Source organism: Falco cherrug, chromosome 4 (assembly GCF_023634085.1).
Source record: "Falco cherrug isolate bFalChe1 chromosome 4, bFalChe1.pri, whole genome shotgun sequence".
NCBI classification, from domain to species: Eukaryota; Metazoa; Chordata; class Aves; order Falconiformes; family Falconidae; genus Falco; species Falco cherrug.
In genome coordinates this window covers 26465606-26492598 of record NC_073700.1, presented here as the reverse complement: position 1 = coordinate 26492598, position 26993 = coordinate 26465606, and the positions used below count along the sequence as shown (strand labels likewise).

General features: G+C 59.9%; 2 protein-coding genes across 2 annotated transcripts in view; both read left to right on the top strand.

The window, feature by feature from the left end:
- The first annotated feature begins 713 nt into the window (after positions 1 to 713).
- On the top strand, positions 714 to 3074 carry NPW (neuropeptide W). The gene is given in 3 exon segments (XM_055709568.1): positions 714 to 1075; positions 1078 to 1134; positions 2678 to 3074. Coding segments are annotated over 3 exon segments (423 nt in total). The 5' UTR covers positions 714 to 745; the 3' UTR covers positions 2714 to 3074.
- Positions 3075 to 12721: 9647 nt separating this feature from the next.
- The window catches only part of NHERF2 (NHERF family PDZ scaffold protein 2), a 40457-nt gene continuing 26185 nt past the window's right edge, over positions 12722 to 26993 (top strand). The window contains exons 1-2 of the mRNA XM_055709503.1: positions 12722 to 13071; positions 17579 to 17836. Of these exons, the coding sequence (XP_055565478.1) occupies positions 12862 to 13071; positions 17579 to 17836 (468 nt within the window). The 5' untranslated portion in view covers positions 12722 to 12861. The remainder of the gene's footprint in view (positions 13072 to 17578; positions 17837 to 26993) is intronic.

Genomic DNA, 26993 nt, shown 5'->3' with positions numbered 1-26993 from the left:
CCCACTCTAGGCAGTGAGGCTGGGGGCACAGGACCTCCGAGGGTCCTCACTTGCAGTCAGTTTGTAACATCTCTTCCTCCAGCAGCAAATCCTGCCGGTGTCAAGCAGGTGCTGAGGGGCTGGAGAGGATGCTGGGCTGTGGGGAACTTGGGGGGCTGTGGGGAGGTTTGAGGGGCTGTGGGGAGGTTTGGGGGGCTGCAGGAAAGTTTGTAGGGCTGCAGGGAGCTTGGGGGGCTGTGGAGAGGTTTGTGGGGCTGGGGGAAGGTTTTGGGGGCTGTGGGGAGCTGTGGGGTGGTTTGGGGGGCTGCAGAGGATGCTCGGTGCTGTGGCAGGATGTTAAGCATGGTGGGGAAGATGCTCAGCGCCACGGAGAAGGTATTTAGGGCCACGGGGAAGGTGCTGGGGCTGCAGAGGGCCCCACTGGGAGGTTTCCTGGGCCATGAGGAGGATGATGAAGGTAGCGGGGAGGATGCTCAGGGATGCTGGGGGCGGCGAAGGGGGGTGCTCAGAGACGGGAGGACTGCTCGGGGCCGCGGGGGGTGCTGCAGGGGGAGGGCGGGGGGCCACTGGAGGCGGCAGGTAGGAGGTGGGGGGGCTGGGGGCTGCCGGGGCGGGGCCGCGGGGTGCCCCTCCCGACGGCGCTATAAACCGGCGGGGCGCGGGCGCGGGGCAGAGCTCGCTGGGGCGGCCGGGGCCGGGGGCTGCCCCTGCCCGCACCCTGCCCGCACCCTGCCAGCCCGGCGCCATGCCGAGGGGGCGGCTGTCAGGGGGCGCCTGGGGGGCCCTGGTGCTGCTGGGGCTGATGCTGCCGGCCGGCGCTTGGTACAAGCACGTCGCCAGCCCCCGGTACCACACGGTGGGGCGCGCCTCGGGGCTGCTCATGGGGGTCCGCCGTTCCCCCTACCTCTGGCGCCGGGAGCTGCCGGCCGAGCCCCCCCGGCGCCCCGGGGCAGACACCCCCGCCGCCCCCCCGCCGCCCCCGGGCCGCCCCGTCGGGGACACGCCGCCGGCCGCCCCGCCGCCGCCCGGTCCCGGCCGCCTCCTGCAGCGCCTGCTCCGGCGGGGCTGGGGGGTCCCCGCGGGGGTCCCCGCCCGGCCCCCGCCCGCGCCCCACCCGCGCCCCGCCGAGCTCAGGTAACCCCGGGGCCCCGGCGGGCGGGCGGGGGCGGTGGAGCCCGGGGGGTGTCGCCCGGGGGGGGGGTGTCACGGCCTCTCGGCAGGATGCTGGAGGGGTGACACCCGTGTGCGGGGCGCTAGAGCCGTGCTGCGGTCCCTCGGTGGCACCACCGCGGTGCTGGGGGGGGCGCCAGGGAACGGGGATGCACGGAGCCTTGGAGGGGGCTCCCCAGGGAATGGGGGTGCACGGAGCCTTGGAGGGGTTTCAGCAGAGAAACGGGGGTGCACAGAACCTTAGAGGGATTCCACCAGGGAATGGGGTGCACAGAGTTTTCGAAGGGGTCCCCCAGGGAACAGGGGTGCATGGAGCCTTGGAGGGGTTCCCCCAGGGAAATGGGGGTGCATGGAGCCTTGGAGGGGTTCCACCAGGGAATGGGGGTGCACGGAGCCTTGCTGCGGTGTCCCATCCTGCAGGCCCTGGGGTTTTGGGGTGCTCCAAGCAGTCAGCTGGGCTGCCCCATGGCATCACCCAGATATGGGGAGCTGCCCCTCAACACCTGCACCACTTCTGCACCCAGCCCCGGCTGGGCTGGGAGGGTGTTGGGGGGTGAGGGGAGCCGTGACCCCACAGGACAGCCCAGGTCCGGGGGGTTCAGCCCCGTCACCACTGTGTGGGTGCTACAGCCAAAGTTGTGGCTCTGCCACGGTTTTGAACTTGACCCACAAGGTGTGTGGTGCCCCGCAAAGCGGCCGGGAGGAGGGGGCAGGTTCCTCCTCCCCAGGGGATGTCTGTGGGGGAGCTGCACTTTGGTTTTAAGACTGAAAAAGGAGGGGGATTATTTCTGTGCCCCCTGTTTGGTGCATCACAGCCCTGCACCCTGCAGGACCCAGCTGCCAGGGCTGGGAGGGTACCCATGGGGGTGATGCCGCGGTGCTCCTGGTGTGGCCCCTCTGCCGGACCCCTCTCCCTGCCCCCCAAAAGGGGCTCAGCCAGGCTGCGTGGGGCTGGCTCGGGGCTGGCTCCGGACATGACATTTCTTTCCTCTTATGTCACACTGGAGCCAACATCCAGCTGAAATCCACGGGGGCTGTTAGCTGTTGGAGCAGCCCCTGAATCATGTAGCTGTATTCCTCCGCCCTTGCATTTTTGGAGGAAATAACGGGATTAGTATCTTTTTGGGGAAGCCCGGACGGGTCAGCTCAGCCCTGCGTCATGCCTGTACTGTGCCGTGTCCTCCCGCAGCCTGGCTGCATGCGGGGAGAGCGGTGCTGGTGCCATGGCTGGGGCTCCAGACCTTTGGACATGCGTGTGTCCCCCCCGATGTCACAGCCACATTTCCAGGGGAGCTTGGCAGGCAGGGCCAAGCTCGGCGTTCGGGAGCCTGCAGCCACCCTGGGCTGGATCTGAGCCCACAGAGAATATTAAATGAGGACCGCGAATGCAGCGCTGGTTCCGGCGCTGTACGGTGGGGAGATGCGGTCCCACGTGGGCAGGGAGGTGGTGGCAGGGCTCAGGTGTGCAGCTGGATGCTCTGCAATAACCCAGCCCCTCTCCTTACAGCTTCTCCCGCTTGAAGACGTGGCTCTGATCCACTGAAGGGGCCCGGCAGAGATGCTTCAAGCGGCGGAGGAGCATTGACTGCCCAAGGTGGAAACCATTCACCCTAGCTGGCGAGGAAGACTCTCATCGGCAGATCTCCCGGTACTCTGACCTCTCTGAAACCATATAGACAATTGCATTCCAAAAAAATTCTAATTTTTCATGGCCGCTGTCCAGATGCAGTGGTAAATTCATCTTGTTTTCAGGTCAACCTAGTGCTATAAACTTGGGGAGAAATAAACAGGGAAGATATTTATTTTTGTTTATTTTTTTTAGATTTCTGTACTAGCTTGTTTGCAATATGATACAAACGTACTGTTTGCTTCCTAGGAACCTGCCCTCATTAAAATGAGAATCGATCAAAGGAAACTTTGGCTTCATTGTACTGTTGTGGTGTGTTGGGTTTTTTTTAAAAGCAAAACCTGGTACGGCTCTGCACGGGGCAGGCACTTCAGTGGTAGGTCACTCCCAGATTTTTCTGACATGATTTAACTCCTTGACACATTTTCTTCTGCAGCTTTACAGTAAATCTCTTTTACTACCCGTCAGGCAGTTACTGCCAGGCTAAGCGTCAATTAAGATGACAGAGTTAGACATCTTTTGTGGACTGGGCTGAAAAAAAGCTCTGTGACTCCTCACTGCTCTAGCTGGTTTTTTGCTTGCTTAAGAGCTTCATTTTTTATTATGTCTGCTGATGAAAGTAAGTGTTATTCCCCATTTAAACGGGGAGAAGCCTCAGGGCTGGGCAGGAGCACATAGTGAGGTGTGCTGGAGCAGGTGGGATCTGGGCTCTAGAGAAAACTGAGGTTTGGGGGGCTGAGTCTGGCTCCCGTGGATCGCTGAGCCCTCGCCTGCCAGCGCTGGCAGATTTTGCAGGAAATCTGGCAAAACGAGACGTTTCCACCCCTCTCGCCTGAACCGCCTGCTCCTGCCAAGCCCCTGCAGCTGACTGTGGAGTGGGGGCAGCAGGGTTTGTGCTGCTTTGGTTCAGATCTGAAAGGAAAACCCCCTCGTGGTGTTTGTTTGGGAGCCAGGTGCACACCAAGCCCTGCCTGCCGTGCTGCCCCTCGCACCTGCTGGGCTGCTGGCACATCTCGCTGGGTCTCAGGGAGGATTTGGGGTTCTGTAAGATGTGAAGGATCATCCTCTCCCAAATGATTCCCAACCGGTTTCTCCTCCCTGTCCCCACTCTCTTGCCCCCCATGATTTTCCAATTTCTGCTCTTCATTAGAGCAGCATGGTGCTCAGATGGGCCAAATAAGACTCGATTGCCAATAACCCATTAGGCAGCTGCACTTGAAAAGGGACATACCTGTCAGGGTGCCAATCAGCCGGTGGAGTGGCCACCGAGGCAAATTGCCCTTCTTGATGGAGGTAAGTGATAAAATGAGGTAGAAAATGTAAAGGTCATCGTTGCACGGGAAGATGAGCAGAGAGCAGGATGAAGGGTGATGTGATGAGAGATGTGACTCAAGCGCATGCTTCTGCCCTCATCTGTCGGAGAGAAGCACTTGTACATGCCAATTACTGGGGCAAAACCAGCAAGACACGTAGTTAACCACAAGCCCTTCACTTCCCATCTTGTAAAATAATTTTTCCTGTTGCTGTTGAAGAGCATGACTGATTCCCCAGCAGAGCTGTAAAATAATTTCCTCTGTGCTCCCAGCTCTCCGGAGAGGTCTGGGTCTTCCCCAGAGGTCAACAAGCCCAATAAAATGGAAGAAAGCTTAAGAGGGTGTTTAATTACCCCTCCCGCCTCAGGGCAGGACCCAGCCATCCCTGATGGATGTTCAACTGATCCCTTCTAAAAGATGGTCCTGGGGGAGATGCTGCACTCCTCACGGTCTGCCTCCCGTCCCCCTCACTCCGGGGGGCTGCATGCCTGGACCACAGGGACCCCCTGTCCTGGCCCCCATGGGTGCCCCAAGATGAAATGCAGCCCCAGGGAGGGTGCTGGGTCCCTGCCCAACACAGGCTGGGATTGCAGCTGGGAGCAAAGCGGGGGTATGAAAGCTTTCGGGGGGAGCGTGGATGGGCCCAGAGCTGCAGCTGCACATCAGCTCCTGGCCCCGCTCAGGGTCCCGGTGCCCCCTGACCCCCACGGAGCAGCTTTGAGGGGGGTAAGTGCAGCCAAGGAGGTAAATTCTGTCACTTCTTTGGGCTCTGGGAGATGTGGGGGGCTCAGAACCCCCCAGGTGACAGTGGGACACATCACCCCTTCTCTCCTACCACGTCCCACCTGGTCACTGAGGCTGTGGGGCGGTGGGCAGGGGTGCCAGGAGTGCGGTGGCACCCGGTGGCTTTGCCGTGCCCTCTTGTGGTCACAGCGATGCCAGGGGATGAGGACGGCTGGGGAGCTGCAACAGGCGTGAGCCCTGCCACCATGTCCGCATCCCTGCGCCCTTGCAGAGTGGGGAACTGCCCCCACGGGTGCCCCTCCATCTGCACAGCCCCAGCCGCGACCACGGGCCCAGGAGGGGGTGGAAGCTCTGGGCTAAAGCCTGTCCCGCTGCTCCATGTCTGGACCAGGGCGGCCCAGGGATGTGGCTGCTCCCAGCTCTGGGTCCCCGCGCAGCACGTGGGGTTTGGACCTGGATGTGGCCGCTGGTCCAGGGCCATCTCCAAGGTGCCACCTGGCAGCTCTGCAGACCCAGTGCCGCTGGGCAGAGCCGGGGCCAGCTGACGCAGCAAGGCTTTCCCGGATGGGGTGCGCCATCACCCAGCCTGCTGTGCCAGCGGATGCATTTTATCCCAGTCCAAAAGGCAAGCGAATCCCAGGGGCTGCGGCGGGCAGGAAGACGTCCCACCCCAACCCACCCTGAGCCTGGGGCGTCTCCTTTTCCTTCCCGGCTACCCAACCTCTCCCAGGGGGCCAGCAGCATTCACCGAGGCGGCCGGGCACGCCGGGGCTGGGGGCTTTGGGGGGGCAGTGTCTGGGGCAGGAACCAGCAGCCTTGGGGGAGCCGGCGTGAGCTCACACCCGTGCTGGCCCATGCACTCACACAATGACTGCAGGGCCCTTGCATGTACCAGGAGGAAGAAAACTCCCCAAAGAATTTCCTCCGTCGTCTGCTCTGCCCAAAAGCTGTTCCTCACCCTGCCGGGATGCAGGCGGCTGGGGCTGAGTCCCTCTCCGGCGGGTGCTGGGTGCGGTGGTGGCTGGGGATGGACAGTCCTTGGGCAGATGGTCCCTGCAATGGCCCCGAATGGGGGGCCCAGGCTGCGGGACCCAGCACTGAGCTGAGGTCTGCCAGGGGTCCCGTCCCATCCCACTGGGCTGCCCACAGCTTCCCACTGACACCACCCGGGGGAATTGACCTTGGCTGGAGATACGGGGTAGGAGCTGCAGAGAGTAGGAGATAACAGTATCTCTGTGCCTGCTGCTTTGCTGATTTCCAAGATGTCCCGAGTGCTGACAAGGCGCCTGTGGCTTACAGACACAGGCAGAGCCCTCCCTGGCCGAGCTGCAGCAGCCCAGGGCTATTCCTGGGGAGACGCAGGGTCAGGATCCTCTCATGGGCCCCATGCTGCCACCCATGCGTCCCCACCGGTCTCCCGAGGGCTGTGCTGGCCCCACATGCGGCCACCCTGGAGCTGCATCCTCGTGTTGACTGTACACAGGGCTGTATTTGGGGAGCGCCCGTGCCGCCTGGTTGGAGCAGCTCACCTGCTGCGGGCACGTGCCGCAGGGAGCAGAGGTGAGCCATGCCAGCACTGCCCTGCCTGCTCTACCTGCTCCCTGGCCATTCTGCTGGACGTGCCCGTCTCCTGGGGATGTGCAGGCTTGCTGCTGGCTCTGGCACAGTGGTGGCAGGTGGTGCAGCAAAGGTAAAACGTCCCCTTGGGGTCCCCTCCTGAGTAATGAGGTGCTGGGATACAGGCACCTTCCCAGCCTCGGACATTTCCCCTGTCTCATTTTCTGGTGGATGTTCCTTCTAATGTTTGCAGGAGAGAGCAAAACCCAGATGCATCCCCCACCGGGTGGTGAAGGGGACCTGCTGACCCCCAGCCCAGCCATGCAGCTGCTGCAGGAGAAGCAGCCCCACAGACTGCCCTGCACAAACCCCATCAAGAGCTGCCAGCACCCCAGGGGCCAGCTGAGGTCCCCGGGGATGTTCTGGCCCTTCTGCTTATGCCAAGAATCACAGAATCATTCAGGCTGGAAAAGACCTTTAAGATCGAGTCCAACCATTAACTCAGTGCCGCCAAGGCCACCACTAACCATGTCCCTAAGTGCCATGTGCCAAGAAAATGTTGCAGGAGTGGTCCCAGCCCTTGCAGTGTCGCCTGGGTGCTGGGGTGGCATCTGGGGCTGGACATGCCAGCAGAAGAGCTGATGCCTCCAAAACCCTCAGCCTGGGCCATGACTGTCATGGCACAGTAGGATTAAACCCAGGCACAGCCGGGCTAAAACCCCGGCACGGGCCGGCTGCACTCCCAGCCCCCCGGGCTGCCGCGGCTGGGCTGGTGGGGGGGGGGGGGTCCCAGCTGGGTGAAGCTGGGAGCCCCACCATCTCCATCCACCTCCAGCCCTGAAAGAGCCTCTTTGAGGTGCTTCTGCAGCTCCCTGCTGAGGCCACCCTCACCCCCTGCCCTGGGGCTTGGGTCCAGCTCCCATGTCAGCACATGGGGACTCCGCTTTTCCTGGCAGGACAGGAGCCAGCCGTGGTGGAGCGTGGCAGGAACGAATGCCGATGGCTCCTTGGGTGGTAGCGCTGCCCGCCTGGCTGGGCACTGGCAGGGACCTCTCTTTGGAGCACCTTTGAGGTCCCTGCCACTGCGCTGGCACTTCTGTGGACCTGCTCACCAGCGCTGCTCTGCCACCAGCCTCACCCAGGGTGGGTGCTCCTGGGGATGGGTACTCCCAGGGATGGGTGCTCCTGGCGATGGGATGCTGTTGGGGATGTCTGCTTCAAGGATGGGGTACTGCTGGAGGTGGGGTACTGCTGGGGATGGGTACTTCCAAGGATGGGATGCTGCTGGGGATGGGATGCTGCTAGCGATGGGTGCTCACAGGGACAGGGGGCCTCAGAGCCAGCTGCAGGGCTCACTGATTCTCTTACATCCACATCCTTGCTGCGGCAGGCACAACGGCACGCCGGTGATGGCACCGGCACCAGCTGGCATCCAGCTCAGGAAACGAGCTGTGCCAGCATCGGCCTCTCCAGAAGCAAGTCCCTCTGCAGTCATATTATCCGTATGGTTTTCCCATAGCTGTTAGAGACATTTAGCTTTTCCAGGGGAAAATGATGGGCAGAGGCAGCACGGTGCCCGTGCCATGGGGACGCGGCAGGTGTGGAGCAGGGAGGTTTGCACGCTGCCAGGGTGCAGGAGCAGCATCATTGCTTGTACTCTTGTCTGTGGGTGTGCTGGCATGTGGGAGGTCTTGGGTTTGCCCAGCCGGGCTGGGGACCATCGCCAGCTCCATGCCTGCACAGCACCATGTGCTGCCGGGCCTCATCCAGCTTGGTAGCCATAGCGCTGCTATCTGCTTGCAAATAATAAAGGACCTGGGCAGATTCCTACCTGACAGCTTGTGCAAGAGCAGCATAACTGAACTTTCTGGACTTTCACAATCCACAGAGCATATAATTAATCCTCCTAATGATCAGTTCCCCTTCTATCCCCATAAATCTAACCTAGAAAATGTTTACAGCTCAATAGTGCCACACACAGAGGCTTAGAGAAAATGAGACCGTGCCTTTTATGAGCTTTCCTCTCGTTCCCAGTTCCTCTGGCAGCACAAATAAATCATTGGCCTTTCCCCGCTCCATGAGAGCTGCTGCTCCCCGAGAGCAGCCAGGACCCAGCAGCCCCACGCTGAGTGATGGCAAAACAAATGAGGAATGAGCACGGCCGCATCCACGCCAGGCGGAAAGCCCGAGACTTCGTTTATTAATAGTCACGAGCCAATTACTGCAGTAGCAGCAGCTCTCTGCAGCTCCCAGCAAGGACTGTCCAACACCACTGCTGACAAGGGTACATCCCTGAGCCTGGGCAGAGGGACCCGGGTCTTCCTCCACACCCAGGCAGAAGGTGCTGTGGGTGGCCAAGGTCTCTCAGGATGTGGAGCCTGGCTGCAACCAGCCCAGTGAGCTCTGGCTCCACGGTGGAAAGCTGGGTGTGGAGCAGGCGGTGGATAAACAGCAGCCAACGTGTGCTGCTGGGGAGGAGGAGGCTGAACGGGAGGAAGAGCATCTCCCTGCCAGCTGCTCCCATGGCTGAGATGGAAACCAGTGTCTCACGAAAGCTGAAGGGAGGGGTGTCTGGCAGCACCCAGCCTTTTCCTCGTTCTCCCCCTGCCTTTGGCGATGCTCCTGTCGCCGAGCAGGACAGGCACAAGGAGAGACCCGCATCCCAGGGGAGGGTTGGGGAGAGGGGGGAAACAGAGAAGCCACAAGATCTGCCCAAAGCCATCCAGCAGGCACGATGTGGAGCCACGAACAAGACATGGGGCTCCTGGCATCTTGAAAATGTGTGTCCTCTTTGGCAGAAGATGGCCCAAAGGCACATGCAAAACCTTCTTTCTTTGGAAGGACTAGCACAGCCCAGCGACCCCACCACCAGCCTCGGCAAACCATCCTCCGAATCAAAGAGCTCCTCACCCTGACGCCCTGACCTTAGAAATGAACCATTCTCAACAGGCTCAGGTTATCAGCCAAGGTTTTTCCAGTTTCTGAATGAAGATGGGCTTCATGGGCTCCAAAAATTCCTCCCTCAGACACCACAGGGAGCCTGCCGGTCCAGCCCGCTTTCTGTGATTGTGAAACTCCTCACAGCATCTGTGTTTTGCCTGAGTGATGCAACAGGATCAGGCCTAAAGCAAACAGGGTTCAGGACACAGGTGTAATTCTCGGTCTCTGCTCAACCAAGTGCAGTGAAGGAATTAGAAGCAGATGTCAAACAAAAAGAGCTTCAAACGCTTCCAAGCCAGTAAGCACACAGTGAACTTCCTCAGGCTCCAGGCTGGCCCAATTCAGACTTAAATATGTGCCCAAATCAAGACACACGGAAGTTTAAGTGGAAAAACCTTGCCTGTGCAGTATCTGCCAGATTTAATCATGGCTCTGTTATACCAGCAAGCGCAGGAGCCCTCCTGTGCTCTCTCCTTTTTTCCCACAATGGGCCACAGATGGGAAAAGGGAGGACAGCCTTGAGCACCGCAGGGGTCTTGCACCGTGTGAGGATGCACCTTCGCACAAAGCATTTTCAAGTTTGTTCCAGCTTCTTTGCACAAAGGAGCATCCCCCACCAGCTGCACTAAGAAAATACAGCGTTTCTCCTTGCACCATGCCGGTGGCAAAGCGTGCGCTGAGCTGTGCGTCCCAGGGCAGGGGGACAGCCCCCACCCCTGCACTGTCTCAGCTCCATCGGTCCGCAGAGTGGTGGGATTGTGACAGAAATGCTCTGGTTTAGGCTCATAAGGTGCGCAACCAGGAGCAGCCAGGCAAAACTGCTGTGCTGAGTCGGGGCTCTACCAAACCCTCCGTGTGTCCCTGCAGGAGAGGGGACCCAGCGGGGGCTGGGTCGGGGGTCCCGGTGTCCCCAGGCAGTGGGTGCTGGGCTGCTGCTGCCTCCTGCACCCAGCAGAGGTGGGCAGGGAAGGTTTGCTAAAGCCTTCCTGGGAATGGTTTGCAGATCCCGGCATCTCTTTTGGGTTACATCTTCTTGCTGGACAGCTGACGCTTGGAGCCTGACCCTCCTTAATTTCGCTACAATTAATAGATGTTTTTTTGGAGAAAAAAACACCTTTTGGGGACACTGAGGTTGGAAAAAAACCACAAGTCCAGGTCACACTTGAGAAAATGCTTGTGCTCAAGAAAATAAGCAGTTTTGAAAAATTCACCTCTTTGAAATGATTTTTTGTCCCTTTTTTTTTTTATTTTGCAAGCTACCAACTCTTTTAAAGACATTCAAAAGGGTTAAAATATTCTGTCTGACCACCCAAAAGATTTTGTCTCTCGTGTTTTTATTGCGCTGAATAAAAAGAAACTTTTTTGTTCAAATAAACTTGAAACGATTCCTTCTCCTCCCCCTCCTCCCTCCAGGTTTTTGGTTTGGCCAGTGAGTGGAAAAATCAATTATTCGCACTCCTCCAGCCTGATAAAAAGCTTCAGGACTCCACAAAGAGGCTCAAGGGACTACTTGTGTCGTACAGCAAATAAAACAGCCTCCGAATTTCCCGGCTTTCTGGCCTCCTCTTGTGTCACCCAAGATTTTGTGCCGAGATCAGCACTTCTGCTGCGCCGCGGAGAGCAAAGGACCCCCGGAGCAGGGGCAGCTGGCATCATCCGCGGTGCGACCTCCCTGGCTGCAAACGGTGCTGGAGCCGGGGCTGAGCCCGCTGCTGGCTGAGGGTGACAGGCACCTCGAGGGCCAGCACCGAGTGCCCGTGGGGGCCAGTGCCCAGCACGCGGCCGTAGCCACACTGCGCCCTCTCCTTGGGCACAACACCCAAGTAGCCACATTGCCTGTAGGAAACAAGGGTGGGAAGCATCGCCGGAGACACGTAATGCCATTCTCTTCCAGAACAGTGACTCTCCTCTAAGACACGCCGCCGAGCAGCTTTTTGGTTCAGACACCTTCCCTTTGAAGAGTGACTTTATGTATAACTGCAGTGGGAGTCTTTCTTTGTTGGGTTGACTGCAAATTAAAAGAGAATCAAGATTCATGTCTGGAGTGGTTTACTTACCATGCCAAGCTGGGTGCTGCATTTGCTTTAGCTCTGTAAAAACCGGGTAGGAGAGCAGCTGAGGAGGGAGAGGTAGTAGAGGAGAGCTAGAAAACCTGTGAGAGGCAGGCAGCACACAGCGGCAGCACTGCCCCGGCTGAGCTGGGTCGTTTCCTCCTTGTGAAAGATTTCAAGGAAATGAAGACTAGGAATGCAAGAGGGTGAAGACGAGGATCTCGGCGTTTCACCAAAACAAGCTGATTCCAGGGGAAACCTGGATGGCCTCTCTGCCTGGGCACCTGGGATGGAGCCGGGAATGGCCAGGACCAGCACAGCGGAGCTGCCCACTAACAAACCCCAGCCTGGTGTTCAGAGGGTCACAAAACATTTCTGAACCCCTTGGCATGGACGAGCTCCACGTGTGACATCCCACAAGGAGCTCCACAGCTCCTGCCGTCCCAGGCTGGGGCTGCGTGGGCACAGGAGCCGCTGGGCTGCATCCTGCCCTCTCCGGACCCAGGGGGCTCCCAGCGCATCCCATCCCTTTGGGATGAACCCTGGGGATGAGGGGCCCTGCCCCCCATAGCCTCCCCTCCACGGGGTGCCCCTGGCCTGTGTCCCGCTGCCCCATGGATGAGCCCAGGCCCAGGTACCCCTCCCCGGTGGGCAGCGGTGGGGGGTCCCGGCCAACAGATGTGGGGGGCAGCATCCCCAGGCTGGCCTGGAGGGTGGTGGGCTCCAGTCCGAGGGGCTGCCTGCTGGCGTGGCCCGGGGGGGGCTCGGTGCTACACCGGAGAGGGGGGAGGGGGAGCAACACCAGGAGGGGGCTCAGCACTGCACGGGGTGGGGTGGGGGCTCAGTGCTGCCCTGAGCGGGGGTTCAGTGCTACACCAGCTCGGTGCTGCCGCAGGGAGGGTCGGTGCTACCCTGGGGGTCTCAGCGCCGCTCCAGGGGGCCTCAGTGCTGTTCCGGGGGGGGCTCAGTGGTACACCAGGAGCGGGCTCAGTCCTGCCACGGGGGTCTCGGCGCTGCCCCAGGGGGGTCTCCGTGCTGCCCCGGGCGGGGTCTGCCCTGGGGGGAGGTCTGGCGCTGCCCCGGGGGAGCTGGACCGGAGCCGGAGCCGAGCCGCAGCGCCGCGGATGGCTCCGATCAACCCCGGCCGTTCCCGCACCATCGGCCGCGGGGGTCCCTCGGCTCCGTCCGCCCGGTGCCGGTGCCGGTGCCGGTTCTCCCCGCCCCGTCCCGAGCTGCGGCTCCGCCCCGCCCCCGGCCCCGCCCCCGGCCGCCGCGCTCCCGGCGCCGCGGGGCAGCGCGCAGCATGGCCGCGCTGCGCAGCGCCCCGGCCCCAGCCCCAGCCCCAGCGCCGGCCCCGGCCGCGGCCCCGGCCCGCCCCCCCGCTCCCCGCCGCTCCGCGCCCGCCCCGGGCCGCGCATAAAAGGGGCCCCGCGGCCGCCTGCCCCCGCCCGCCCCGGCCATGGCCAAGGACCAGCTGAAGCCGCGGCTGTGCCGCATGCTGAAGGGGGAGAGCGGCTACGGCTTCCACCTGCACGGCGAGAAGGGCAAGAGCGGGCAGTTCATCCGCAAAGTGGAGCCCGGCTCGCCGGCCGAGGCGGCGGGGCTGCGCGCCGGGGACCGCGTCGTCGAGGTGAACGGGCTCAACGTGGAGCAGGAGACGCACCACCAGGTACGGGCAGGGCAGCAGCTGCCTGCTGCTCCCCGGTTCTGCCCCCCCCCCCCGCTCGGCTGTGCCCGGCTGCAGCCACCCAGGGCCGGGCTGGAGCTGTGCTTTGCTCCCCAAAACCGCTGCGCTGGAGCATCCTTGGCCTTGGCATCCTGGGGGCTGCAGCGGTGGGTGCCCCCCAAACCCTGGGCCTGGGGCTGTGGGGGTGTGCGCCAGGGATGCTGAGCTCCCGTGGTGCATGGGAGGCAGTGTCCTATCGGGTGTCGTGGAGCTCGCTGCTGTGCCGTGCTCCTGCTGGGATGGCATTAGTGTGTGTGTGTGAGCATGCGAGTGGTGTGAGCAGGAGCAGCCCTGCCCCAGGACGTGTGCTGGGATCACCCTTCCTCCTGCTGGGTTTCTGGGCACGGGGGGGGGACAGCTAGAGGTGTTTCAGTGGGGCAGGGCACTGCTGTAGGGCGCAGCTGGGGGCGGAGAGGAATGGGGGACCCAGGCTTTAGTTCCAGCTCCTCTGTGGCTTTTCTTGGCCGCCTTGGGTGAGCTGCTCGGGCTTGGGCAGCCCCCAGTGTGCAGGGGTACCCTAAAACCTGCTGGCAAAGCTCTCCGGGTGCTGAGCAGTCTGGTTTAATGGAGATGGGGCGTGTGTGGGGGTAATGGTTGTTCCTAGACCGTGGCTGTGGCTGGGGGTGGGGTGGGTCCAGGCGAGCTGTTTCTCAGCCCTGTAACAGAAGCTGCATGCTTCAGGCTTGTCATTTTTCTGTTTATAAAACTGAAACTTCTATTTGTTAAACAGTTTAGTTAAAAAAAAAAAAGTGATGAGATTGAAGCAGCTCTGGTCCCACCAGAGTCCAAGAGCTTGGCAAGGCATGGCACCGAATGTGCCCATTGCCTAATGGCTCATGGGACGCTGCGGGGTTTGGTGCTTCAGTAACTTAAAACATGTGGCCGAGCCCCCCTGCCAGCGCGTTACCGGGGCAGGGCAGGGATGTGCCTTGCATAGCTCGGGGACCTGGCCGAGTTCTGGGGGGCTGTGGGTTCCAGGGCTTCACCCCCCAGGTGTGGATGCTGCTGTGCTGAAGGTGAGGCAGAGCCTTCCTGGTGGCTCCAGTAAAGCCTTGTGAGCCCCTCTCCATGGGCCTGGTGGGGTTTTGTGGTGAATGGAGCCTGTTTTGATGATCTGAGCCAGCTGTGTAAAAGTTAATGTTTGTCTTGAATGTGATTTCAAAACCCTTGAAGGAGGATCCACATCTTTGATCTGGTTGGGCAGAAAGGAGGGCTGCGTTCCTGTAAGGCACCCGTCGTACTGGAAACCATCAGACCTCCCTGCTGAGACTGGGATGCTGGGCATGGGTGATAGCGGAGCTGAGGCAGCCAGCTGTGTCTTTGAAAAGTGCTGGGGTCTTGCAGTAGGTGAAGTGAAATGGGAGAAATCTTTCTGTCTTCCATTTTCTGTTGGCGGAGGCAGGACGGAGCTGCTGGCGCTCCCTCCCCGCTGCAGAGTGGTGCATGGGAGGCAGTGTCCCATCAGGTGTTGTGGAGCTCGCTGCTGTGCCGTGCTCCTGCTGGGATGGCATTAGTGTGTGTGTGTGAGCATGCGAGTGGTGTGAGCAGGAGCAGCCCTGCCCCGGGACGTGTGCTGGGATCACCCTTCCTCCTGCCTCAATACAGCAAGAACCTCTTCCCCCCCCCCCCCCCCCCAAAAAAAAATAATGCCTGGCACTGCTGGACGGCAGGAAGGGCAATGCCATGGCGGATCAGGCACAAGGTTAGAGCAGCCGGTTTGCCATGGCCTCTCCTTGCACTACTGAGCTCCCTGACCTTGAGTAAGTAATGCTTCTCCACGTGCATCTGAAGCTGTGGTAGGATGGAGCCCGCAGCACACAAGGCCTTGCTGTTTGGGTGTAACTGTGTTTCGAGCTGAAGCTGGCAGCATTTGTGTCTTTGTTCTCTGTTTTTTCCTGGCCTTACCCAAGGAGCAAAGGCAGAACGTGTTCTCAGGGAGTTTCATGTCTCGGATGTGAAATTGCATCCTGGCTCATTGGTTCCTCACTGGGCGGGTGTCATGTGCCAGGCAGAGTGGTGGGCTCCTGCCCTCCTGCTGTGCCCCAAGCCAGGAAAACCAGGTCCTTGCCGAGCTGGCAGCGTGCTGTGCGGGCAGGGGCACCTCTTTTGGGGTGGGAGGGATGAGCCGAGCTGTTTCGCGTGGCACCACAAGCCTCCTTGCTGGGCAGCTGTTGTTTGGCAAGGGTGGAAGAGCCCGGGCCGCCTTTGCCTGGCTGGTGCTGGTGTAACCAGGGGTGAAAGTCTTTTTGGGTGGAGCTGCGGAAATTATGGGGCTGGGACCGGTGCTGAGAAGGTCCCCAGGCGCCAGATGCACAGGGGAGGCTGTGTCGTTTTCAGAAAAGCTGCGGACTGGAGGCTGTGAGCATGGCTCGGAAGCGGGTAGGGTGCCAGGCTCTGCCTGCCTTGGGCAGGACCTCGCCATGTGCCTGGATGCTGCTTTGCCTTCCGCCTCCCCACTCTGTCCCCCGAGTGATGCGCTGCCTGGGACTTTGTCACAGAAAGCCCCTTCTGCCCATCCCTGCTGATGGGAGAGGGCGAAGGGCTGCCCTGTGCCTGCTCTCCATCCCTGCGGGGCTCAGCCCCTGGCACTCGCAGGGCTGGGGGGATGCTTGCTTCATCGCTGCTCTTGCCATGGCTGCTGGGGAGGTTGGGAGCAAGTTGAGCCCCAGCACCGCGGCGGGTTGGAGTGCTTCTCTGGTCCCTCTGCCTTTTGTTGCGGTCTGTGGCACCCTGCTCCCTGCCTGTGATTAACCGTGCTGCCCTAATGCCTGCAGCACCCAAACCTGGGGTCTGAGGGATGTCGCTGTGCAGGACCTGGCACATTTCTCCTGCACGCTCCCCACAGGTGCTGCCTGTCTGCATCTTGTGCCACCGCACCTTGGCTGCCCACTCGCAGGTCTCCTCTGGGAGAAGGGGCCTGGCGCAGGCATTGCCTTGCTGGTATCAGCAGCACTGTCTGATGTCGTGTGTAAATAGATCTGAAAGCGAGCAGATGGATTTTCTGGGGCTTGATGTAACAGCACCCTTCAGGGCGGTTCGGGATGGGAGCCCTGGGCATGCTGCCGCTCAGCGTGCCACGTGGGGACGGAGGCTGCAGCCTGCAGCAGATCACTTGGTTTGGGGCAAGCAAGCAGCCTGGTCTGCAGTCTATAAATTGTTGGGTGTGTGTGGTTCGTTTTTTTTTTTTGTTTGCAGATACTGGCTCTGACCTTGAATGGAGCTTGCAGGGGAGTAAATAAATGCTAGTTAATTGCACATTAGGCTTGTTTGTTGCTTATAACCTTGGTGGTTGCAGTGTGTCTGGCCGGTGTGACCTAGATCAGAGCAGGAGCCCTGTAAGGAAACCCAGTGCTGCTTTGGGGGGTTCCCAGCACGCTGGGGGGGGTCCCGGGTCTGTGGTCTTCAGAGCCACCCCATGGTATGGCTGCCAAGCATTGCTGGTGGTATGACCCCTCCTCCTCCTCCTCCGGATGAAGGGCTGTGCAGAGAGGAGGTGGCCCAGCAGAGCCCTTTGCTGCCGGGGGGAGTCTGGAGGTGGTTTCCCTTGCTCTGGTGCATGTCCTGGTTTTGCCCTGTTCCCATTGCAGCTCACCCTGGTGTGATCCACCCCCCTGCCCGGCCACGGGTGGGATCAAGCTCTCCCGGTTCTCCCCACCATGCCGACACTGCCAGCTCCTTTCAGAGCCCCTGCCAGTCACCGATCCCCGCCAAGGGACAATGGTCCCCATTCAGCGCTGCCTGGAGCTGGATCCTGCCAGAGATGGGCCCATCTGCTCCCAGCGCTGCCTTCCCTTATCTCTGCTGGCCCTGAGCATGGACCAGGGGTGGATGCGCAGATCTGCTTGTTTCGTTTGTAAATCCACCCAGGGCTGGGGGTACCATATGCTGGTGTGGTGGGGAGCACCTGGCATAGGCAGCCCAGCCACTGAATGCATGCACGGGTGCTTGGTGCACCCTGGCTCTCTGCCCTGCCCCAGGTAAGGGGGAGGAAGGACACCCCAGATCAAGGAAATGAGGGTGTGTGAGGTGGCTTGCATGGTGGGACAGGTTGTGTTGTCCCTTTAAGGGACAAAGCCAGGCAGCAGGGTTTCTGATGCTTGGGGGGCAACGGAGCAGTGTCTGTGAAAGCTCCTGTCTGAGCAGGGTGGGGGAGCCCTGGTGGTCTGTACAGGTGCTCTGGGCAGAGCTGTCACATGGGTTGCATGGTGAGGGCTGGAAGGAGGCATCACCATCATCACCCAGCGCTGCAGGCTGCTCCATCCTGGGGGTCCCCCAAAGCCATGCTCTGCCCTTCTCCCATCACTGCTGGCTGGAGGTGACAGCAAACTCGCACCCTGCAGGAAGACCAAATCTGCAGGAAGGTGTGAGGGAGCTGGTGGTCCTTGGTTCCAGCTCCTGCCACCTCTGAGAGGTCCCTGGGTTTCTTCTCAGTTGTTCTTCTCCTTTTCAGGTTGTGCAGCGCATCAAAGCTGTGGAGACGGAGACCCGCTTGCTTGTGGTAGACAAGGAGACGGACGAGTACCTGTGCAGCCTGCGCCTGACGTGCACAGAGGAGATGGTGCACAGTGGGATCCTGCTCAACTCTGGCATCTCACCCACCAAGTCGGTGAGCAGCGACAATGGGGAGGTCTGGAAGCCGCAGCTGAATCTAAGTGGGAGCAGCATCCAGAGGCACTCGCACAGCTTCTCCTCGCACGGCAGCAGGAAGGTGAGGGCAGAGCCAGGTGGTGCATGGGGCTGCTGGGTGCAGAGCTGGCAGGGGGTGCAGCCACCCTGGAATTACCTCCCTCTGCAAGCATGGGTTGCTTCTGGTTGGAGAAAACCCTTCTGTACACGGCTGTTGGCTTTGGGGGACCCCGCTGTGTCCCGATGCAGTGGGCGAGCTGCCCCTTACCCTTGTTTGCTCTTGCTCAGAGCAGCATTGGCTGCCAGGGGCTGTGCTGCTGTCCCCTCCTGTGCCCCTCCAGGGTCTCTGGAGCCCTGGGAGCTGCTGGAGGGCTTGGGGGGTGTGTGTGCTCGTCAGCCCTGGGGAAGAGTGACCCCATACTGCATCAGCTGAGGCTGGTGTCCCAGCCTGTGGGGACGGGCTGCACGGACCAGGGACGCGGTGAAGCTGGAGCTTGTGAATGAGCTTCTCCCTCCTCCATTATTTGCAGGAGGGAGGGAACATATGGGGCAAATGTGTTCTCAGCTTTTTGCTTAAATAGGAAGGAAATTAGCTCTTTTTCAAGTGGCCTGGGTCTGGACTGTGATTCTGCAGTAAGTGCCTTTTATTGGTAAACTTTCAAAAAAGGAAAGAATTTGGTGTGGAAAACATCCAGTTTCCATGGCTGTCTTGCTGCTGGGGCTGGGCTGGTGGAGACGGCGCAGCCTTGCTCTCGGCAGATAGCAGGGCTCAGTCCCGGCGCTGCCCTTGCTCAGGGTGTGAACTTGGCAGGGGCGGTGTGGGCATCGCGTGGCTGAGCCGGTGACTCTGGCACCTCTCTGCAGCCATCTGTCCCCTTCCCTTCCACATCCCCACTCTGCATGCAGCCCAGCTGTGCTGCTAGCCAGGGAGCACTGGTGCTCAGCAGCCTCTTCCAGCCTGGAGCTGCCATGGGCACATGCCTCCACCTCCTCCCCCCTGCAGGGCTGGCAGGGGCTGCAGCGCCTGGTCGGCCTCTGCCCCCTCGGAGGTGGGGTGCTGGCTGGATGCTGGCCCAGAAGGGTCACTGGGCTGCTGGGAGGGTGTAAGTAGGAAAGTCGGGAAAGCTTCGTGTCCTCAGGAGCTCCCATGGCGAAACAGCTGAAGAAATTCCCCTGCAGAGATAAGAGGTGATGCTGATATGGGGTGGAAGGGATGTGAGTCTCCAGCGCTAAGGAGGGGGTCTCGCCCCCAGTCCTTCCCTCTGGCCCTGTTTGGCATCTCGCAGCGGAGGCTCCCTGCTTCCCTTGGGCTGGCAGGAGCAGGCATGGAGGCAATATTTTTTTTTAACTTATTGTGTGGTTTGAAGCTGTTTGAAGGTCTGTGTGATGGTGATGGGTGTGTTTCCTCTGGGGGTCAGTGCGGTGGAGGGCTGGTCACCCACCCCCAGGATGGCTGGTGGGAGAGGAGCCTTTCTTGGGGGGCAGGTGGCTGGCTGGGGGCGCCTTTCCAAGCTGGGATTTCCTATCCTGTCTCCGTTGCGTTTGCTGGTCGCAGTCCAACAGCGCGTGCTGATGGGAAGTCAGGCGAGGGGAATGGGATGGTCCTTTCCGGCCTTTGGGTTTCGGCTCCTCCAAGGCAGGGGGTAGGTGGGGAGGGGAGAGCCGGGCAGGGCTGGGGTGCAGGGGGAGAAGCACCCATGCTTGGCTGGGGGCTTTGCCTGGGCCGGCAAGGCTGCGGCGTTTGCTGTGCTGGGGCTGGTGTTTGCCGGAGCTGGACGAAGGGAGCTGACCCTGGGGGCGATGCCCACTGCATTGGGGACACTGGGGACGGGCTGCTGAGTGTCGGGTGTTTGCGGAGCTCACGTCAGCGGCTGGTTTGCTTTCGCTGCTGCAGGTGGCGGCTCTTTGAAGAGCTGGGTGCTGCGGGTGCTCCTGGCCAAGGTCACTTCTCCGTGCCAGGGCCGTGACTGACCCTGGTGCAAGGTCAAGGGTGGCTGGAGCAGCAGGACTTGCATCCTGCTCCTGTGCCTTGCAGTCCTGCTTGCTTCATGGTAGGAAGACCTACTCCAGGCTTTTGGTCTGGGTGATGTGGCCCTCCTGCTAGGTCCCACAACAGCTGGAGGCCAGGGGAGCGATGGTGTACCCCAGTCCCTGCAGTGCTCAGCCCCCCAGTGCCATGTCCCTCTGTGGAGCAGCTGTAGCCTGACCCAGATCCTGTAGATCACAGGTGCTGGGACCACAGGGGGCATGCAGTGTCTGAGCTGCGGGGCTGTTTGGGAGATTCTGCCCCTGCAGTGGGGCTGTGGCAGCTGGGGCCCAGTCAGAGATTTGTCCCCAGCCACATCTGGGGCTTTTTGTGTAGCTTCCCCGGAGGTACTCTGGGCTACTCCCATGGAGCAGCATTTCTTTGAGCAGCGTTTGTTTATGTAAAGGCTGCAGTTTTCCTTGGTTTGAGGCTGGGTTGTGCAGTGCAGCCCAAAGCAGCCAGCAACTGAAACAGAGAGGAGGGAAATCTGGCACCCAGGGTGGTTGTAGCGGTGGGCAGCAGGAAGGTGGTGCAGCAGGCAGGGTGGGCATGGCCATGCCAGCCTCCCTTGTGCTGCCCCAGACTTATTTTGCAAGAGTGACCCCCCTGCTCCGAGATCTGCTGTGAGTGGGGAGGTCAGTGCACACCTGTGGCAGAGACCTGGTGTCCAGGACCTTGTGCTCCAGGAACCACGGTGATGCCATGAATAATTCAGCATGTATTTAAAATCATGCTGCCTGCCCTGAGAGCAGGTCAGCAGCGCTGGCTGCCAGCAGCTGTGGCTGTCACAGCGCTGCTGGCCCTGGCACCCTGGGGACTTGCACCCTGCATGGCCGTGGTGGCACGGGGAGCAGGGTGCGCTGTGCCCCATCCCACAGCACTGCACTCGTGTCCGTGGCTGGAGGGGTTTGCCTGCTTGCTGCCTGCCCCACGCTGTGTCCCCTGGGCAGGGAAGCAGCAGGGCACGTACCTCCGTGCCATTGATCCCCCTGTCCCAGGCACGTTCTTGTGGCCACTGGGCTGTTCTCTGCTTTTCCCTGGGGCTCTGGCTCTGCCTGGCCAAGCACCCACCATCGAGCCCCCTGGAAGGTCCGGAGGCAGCGGGCAGGGGGTCTCCGTGTCAGGGACTGCCTGGTGGTGAGCGCCTTTTATTGCAAAGGTGCTTTTGGGACCGCAGGCTGAGCTGCTGGTGGTAGTTAATAAAATGCCTGGGCTAACTGTGTATAAAAGGCAGGCGTGCTGTGGGGCTGGGCTGGTGCTGAGCAGTGCTGCTGGCCATCCTGGCAGTGCTGGTGCTGTGCAAGCAGCGTGGCCCGGGGCTGGCAGCACCTTTGCTTGGCTGTCCCTGCTCCTGCTGCGTGGTGCGTGCTGGTACTGGGACCCGTCACAGCTGCACAGGTCGCACCAGCCACGTTAGCAGTGTCCTTGGGACTTGCTGCCTCACTGCTTTCTCCAGGTGTGTTTGTAGGAGAAACAAGAGCAGTAAAGCCACCGAGATGCTTTCGGGGTGATGCAGTTCCCCTCCATTGCTGCTCTGGTCACACCAAAGCAGGGCTGCAGGGAGCTGGTGAGCAAAGGGACCTTTACAACCAGCATTTATCTTTTGGGAAACAAACCCACCTCTTGTAGCTGCTGCATTCAAGCAGCCTGTTGGGTCTGGGAATTTTAATGGGGGGGAATTAGCAGCTGGTTGTTAATTTGCCCCTGCTCTGGGAGGGACGATGTCACCTTGGCATTGCAGCTGGCCAGAACTGCAAACAGCCAGAGAATGTGTGTCCCGCTGCTGACACGGGGGATTGTGGCCAGCTCTGTCGCGACAGAAAGCAGCACTGAGCTCCCGTGTGCAGCCAGAGCCCTCGAGCTGCCATGCCTGGGGACAGACGTGCTGTTTTCTGGAGGAGGATGGATCAGTGCCTGGGTGTCTGTCAGGACCCGCAGGTGTGCGGCCAGCGCTGACATTGAGGCAGTAAATATTTATCCTTCTGTTTGGGTCAGGAATAAGAACTTTTTTCTGTTGCAAAGAAAACTGTGTTGCAACATCTTTGCCAGCTTTCTGCCGGAGTGCTAGAAGGGGAGTAACTCAGGACAGATGTTTTCAGAGAACTTTGCCAGCTCAGTTGAGGCCCAAAATTTAGGGCTTGTAGAATAACCACAAAGATGTAATAAAACCTAACATGAGCAGAAATGTCTGCAGTAATTATGTGATTAAAAAAAAATACCAAACACACACAAAAAAATAAGTGCATGGTTTAAATTAAAGCACATCCCTGCAGCATCCTGTGCTTCCTGGGCCCCCGTGGCAGGCTCAGACTTGCAGGGAGAGGGTGATGGGGCAGGACAGCAAAGCTTGTCCCTGGTACAACCTGGGTGAGGTTCCTCCATGCGGGCAGGGTTTGGGGAAGCCCTCCAGCGTGGAGCTTGAGAAGCTGTGGCTGTGTCCCTGCAGCGTCCCCTGCCCTTCCCACAGCAGCTATTTTTGTGAAAGCTGCCAGCCCGGCAGCACTTGCTGCAGGTCTGAAAGGGCAGAGCTGAGAGGAAAAGCTGTGTGCGTGCCCTGTTGAGGCAGGGATGCTGTCACTGTGCGTGTTCTGCGTGTCACTGCTAAAATAAAAACCAACTCTGAAAAGCTGTTTCTGCACCAGGGCTGCTGGCAGTTTGGGCTGATGCTCTGCTGTGCCTGGCTGAGGGCATGGGGTGGGAGCGTGGCTTCCCACATCCCTGCTGGGGAAGGGGAGATGCCTGCAGGGAGCCGGGAGGAGGACAGCGGTGCTGGAGACCCCCTGCCTCCCCATGGAGAGCGGCACTGCAGCGGGTGGTGGGCTGCACGGGGATGGTGAGCGCTCTGGTTGCTGCAGAAGCTCAGCTGAGGAGCGGCAGCAAAGCTGGGCTTGTTTTTGGGGTTAGGGCTTCAATCCCATCGCAGAGGCGGCTGTTGGGCTGGTGTGTGGGGAAGCCGGCAGCCCTGCGCCGGCACTGACCCCGCTGCATTATTGATAGCGCTGGGCTCGCTGGCATCGTGTGTCATGGGGCCGGGCAGAGTCTGTGCGGGTGGGCTCTGGAGCAGCTGCAGCCTCTGGGGGATGGAGGTTGGGGCACATCTCCGGGGGTGGCTGTGGGATGCTCCCCCCTCGCCTGCGGGCAATGGTGTGGTGGTCCAGGTTGCAGGAACCTGTTACACCGTGGGCTTTGCTCCAAGGAGCCCAGCGTGTTGTGCTTTCCTGGGAGCCTGCCCCTTTCCCGTGCAGGCAGCAATAGGATACAGGCATAGAAATAACTGATTCGTCAGACCGCTGGTCCCTCTGACTTGGCTTTTGGTTAGAAGGAACAGGACAAGACACGTTTTTGCAGAGCTCCCGTTGCATAGGGCTGGGGTGTTTCAGGAGCTGGCAGCACTTCAGCCCCCACAGTTGGCAGCAGTGGGGTCCCCACTGCTCGAGGGGCTGCGGGGCTCTGCGTCCCATAGACCCCTACACTGGGACCAGGGCAGCCCTAGCCTCATTCCCCACACAGTCCTGCCTGCTTGCCCTTTGTGCATCGGCGAGCCATTAACTTTGGGCTGTTGTTCGCTGGGTTTGGTATCTGTCTGGGGTAGCGTTGCAGTCAGGAGCAGCGTTTGCTGAGCCTGGGGCTGTGGTGAGCCTGTGGGGTGTTGCAGCAGTGCTCAGAGATGGTGCTGGCGGGGATCTGAGCCTCGTCCCGCTGGATGCAACCTAGAGGCAAGATGGGATGCTTACCCACGGCGGGTGTAAGGTGAAGAAGGCAGTGTGGCGCTTGCCATGCTGGAGCGTGCTGTTCTGAGCCCCCCAGGTCCCGTGCACTCACTGCCTCCCACTGCTGTGGGGAGGGGGTTTGGATGCAGAGCACTTCCTTTCATGTGGATTGTGGCTGTGTCCTGTCACTTAGAACACCTGGGAGCTATGGGTGGGCTGTGGGGGACAGGAGGAGGGGTCTGAGCAGGGTCCCCTGCGTGCTGCTCCCTGCCCAGGCTCGGTGCGGCAGCAGGTCCCGCACAGGGCTCGGCTGGGGGGTTATTCTTGTGCCGGGGCAGCACAGGAAGCCCCTCCCGGGGAGGAGAGCATCCACCCCGCAGCAGAAACTTCCTCCGCTGTGATATTTTTAGTGAAACACAAAGCGAGTGGAAGGGAGCGGGAGGCAGGAGGCAGATTAGCATCGGGAGGAGCTGTGCCCTGCCAAGTGTCTTTGTTCCTGGGGCCACATGCTCCCAAGGGACACCTGGTCCTGTGAGGGGACAGTGGGGTCACCCCGGGACCCTCCACCTCCCTAGGAGGGGAAAGGAGTGGGGGTGTGTGTTTGCATCCCAGCCCCTTGCCTGGCGGCAGAGCGGTGACACTGCTGGTACCAAGGGATGCTGCGTGTGGTCCAGCCGGTGACGTTCCCTTCTGCATCCTCGAGTAATCAAAAGCTTTTCCTCAAAATGATTTGAAAACTGATATTAAATGGGAGCCGTTCAAAATGCAGCTTGTTCTGGCACAGCCAGTCCCGGCCCCCTCTGCTTGCAGGGATGCACTTGAGCAGCTTGCTTTAATAACAGCCCCGCTTGCAAGTGGGCTGCTCGCCAGCTGTCTAATGGGTCTGTTCTATAGTAAAAATATTAAATGGTTTTAAATAAATTAAAAAATCTTCTGGCAGAATTGGGGCCTTCTGCATGTGCCCTGGCAGCTGCACAGAGCCTCTGCTGTGACTTTGCTCTGTCACTTGGTGTTTCTCTGGGCTGGTTGGGCTCGTGGTCCTGTCATGGTGAGGGAAACCTTAAAACATTATTGGGTTTGGTTTGTTTGGTTTTTTGGATTCTTTATTCCCAAGACCCAAATGAGTTGTGGAGGAGGGGACATGCTGCACGTTTCCAGCTGTTCCTCCAGGGCTGTCTCTGGTGCCACTGTGCAGTGTGGTTGGATAAAACATCTCCGGGAGTTTGATCCCGGACTTGGTGATGCTGTGGGTCTGGGTGAATCCCACCTCCTCCTGCCCACCCTGCCAGGCACGGGGCTGCTTCTACCCAGGGGAGAATGGGGAATGGAAACATGGAGCAAAGATGCTCTCTGTATGCTGACTTACAGCACGTGTTCCTGGGCCGGAGGGAGCTGGGCTTCCAGCCACCGGCCAGGCACACCTGACTTCCAAACAAGGTTTGGAAGAGCTGCTTTTAATCCGTAAGACTTTAAATCCATAAGGCAACATCCCTTTGCTGCTGGCAGCCCTAAGTGTGCAGGCGAGATGCGATGGCTGTGGTGTTGCCTGTCTGCTTCATTCCTGCCCTTTGGTCTGGGAGACTGTGAGGTGGTGATGCACCCAGCGCTACAGGAGAGCTCGGTGTGTAAAGTAACGTCTGCACTGAGCTGGTTTGGGCTCCCAGTCCTTGGCTGGGTATCTCTAGGTATGGACATCTTACAAGCAGTGGTCTTGTGAGACTCCAGATTGGGATATGAGAGAGAGAAAATTAAGCTCATAATCAGCAAAGGGTTTCTCCAGATCCATAAGTCTCTATAAATAAGAAATTAAAACCCAAGTTGTCAACATAATTATTTCTGGCGTATTGTAATTTGATTTCATTACAGCTTTTGCCTGGACTCCTGAGTGTTTTGGTTCCACTACTGCATACATTTATTAAACTGTAACTGGATTTTGTTGGCTAAATGTCTCTCTTTTTCCCACTAAAGCCTTGCAAGAGTTTGTTACCGGGTAAAACAAGTAGGTAATAAACGTCCGTTAGTGGTGAGTCTGTGAAAGCCGAACTGTAAAGTAGCTTTATGAGAGAGGGGAAGGTAAGAAAGATGATTCCCTATAGGCACCGATGCAGCAGTAGTGTGCGGGGCCACTTTGAGGGCGCTTGGGCTCTGACTCCTTGCAGGGGGTCGTTACCTCGGAGGGGTCTCCAGCCCTGGCACCGAGCCATCCCGCGCGCTGCCCTGCAGCCAGGGATGCTGGGGGAAGGAGTGGGGCTGGGAGCTGGTGTCTGATCGCAGTCCTGGTCCCCTCCATCGGTGGGGCTCACCAGTGCGTAGCCCCGCAAGAGCCCTGCCGCTCACCCAAGGCATTATGTGATTAAACCCTCTTACGGATTTACAGGGACTAATCCCGTTAGAGAAACTAGCAGCACAAAAGGTGGCGGGAGGGCTAATCCCTGCACTCCTGCCTCGGCGGGCTGAGCACTCATCTGGGTGTGCTCCAGCAGCTCCTCCTGCAGCCCTTGGGGATGGGGCTGACTGGCATCCCCCGGGGAGCGATGCTCTGCCATGGGGCAGGTCTCCAGTGGCTCTTCCCAAGCCCTGATGGCTCCTGCCTTGCCATATCCACAGCCACCGTGGCCGGTGCTGGGCTGGCTGGCTCGTGCCGGGCTAGCAGTCCCTCGTGAGCGGCCAAAGGCCATCCCAGGTAAATCAGTTAATTCTGGCCCTGGGGTTGTGCATGGTTAGCAGGATTTAATTAAGACAAGCCCTAATTAGTTCTAAGAGGGGTGAATAGTCTGCTTTGCCTGGAAGAATTCCCTGCTCTTGTCTGGCAGCTGTTAATGAGCGCAGGGCGCTCACTGGCATCAGGGCCTGGGTCTGCCCTGGGGATGGGGTGCACGGGAGACCCCACGTTGTGCTGGAGAGGTGCTTGGGGCAGCCTGAATGTGGGGAGATAAACTGCCTCGTGCTGCTCCTTGAAGCAGCTGCTGGGTTTTGCTGGGCACCCAGATCCATCTCTGCATTGCGAGCATCGTGCCGGGGCTGTTCCCGGAGCAGCCACTTTTCCTGTAGCTTTCTGGTCCTTTTCAGCCTTTCCCGTGGGCACGGACCACAGCGTGCTCAGCACCCTGCGGCCGGCACCGGAGCCTGCCTGACGCCGCGCACCCGCCTTCGCCAGGTTTTATCAGCGGGAGCAGCCGGAGCCTGGCACTGGCTGTGGGGGTTATCGCCACAGGTCCTCCCGTGCTGCTTCGGACACACGCTTTGTCCCGGACCCCCCACCGCTGCGCAGGCCTTTGGCAGAGCCGCCTCCCAACCTACTTATCTGCCCCAGCACAGAGGGGCTGTTCGGCTGCCCCAGCTGGAGATAACCAGCCCCTCGCCCAGGGAGCAGTGGCCAGGAGGGTGCTTAGCTCCCTGCAGAATTTGGCAAGCAAGGGGCATCTTCTGTGGTCTTCTCATTTGCAAGGGGCTGCGTTTAAAACATGTAGTTTATGGAGCTGAGCGTCGTGGTGGAGTGGGCT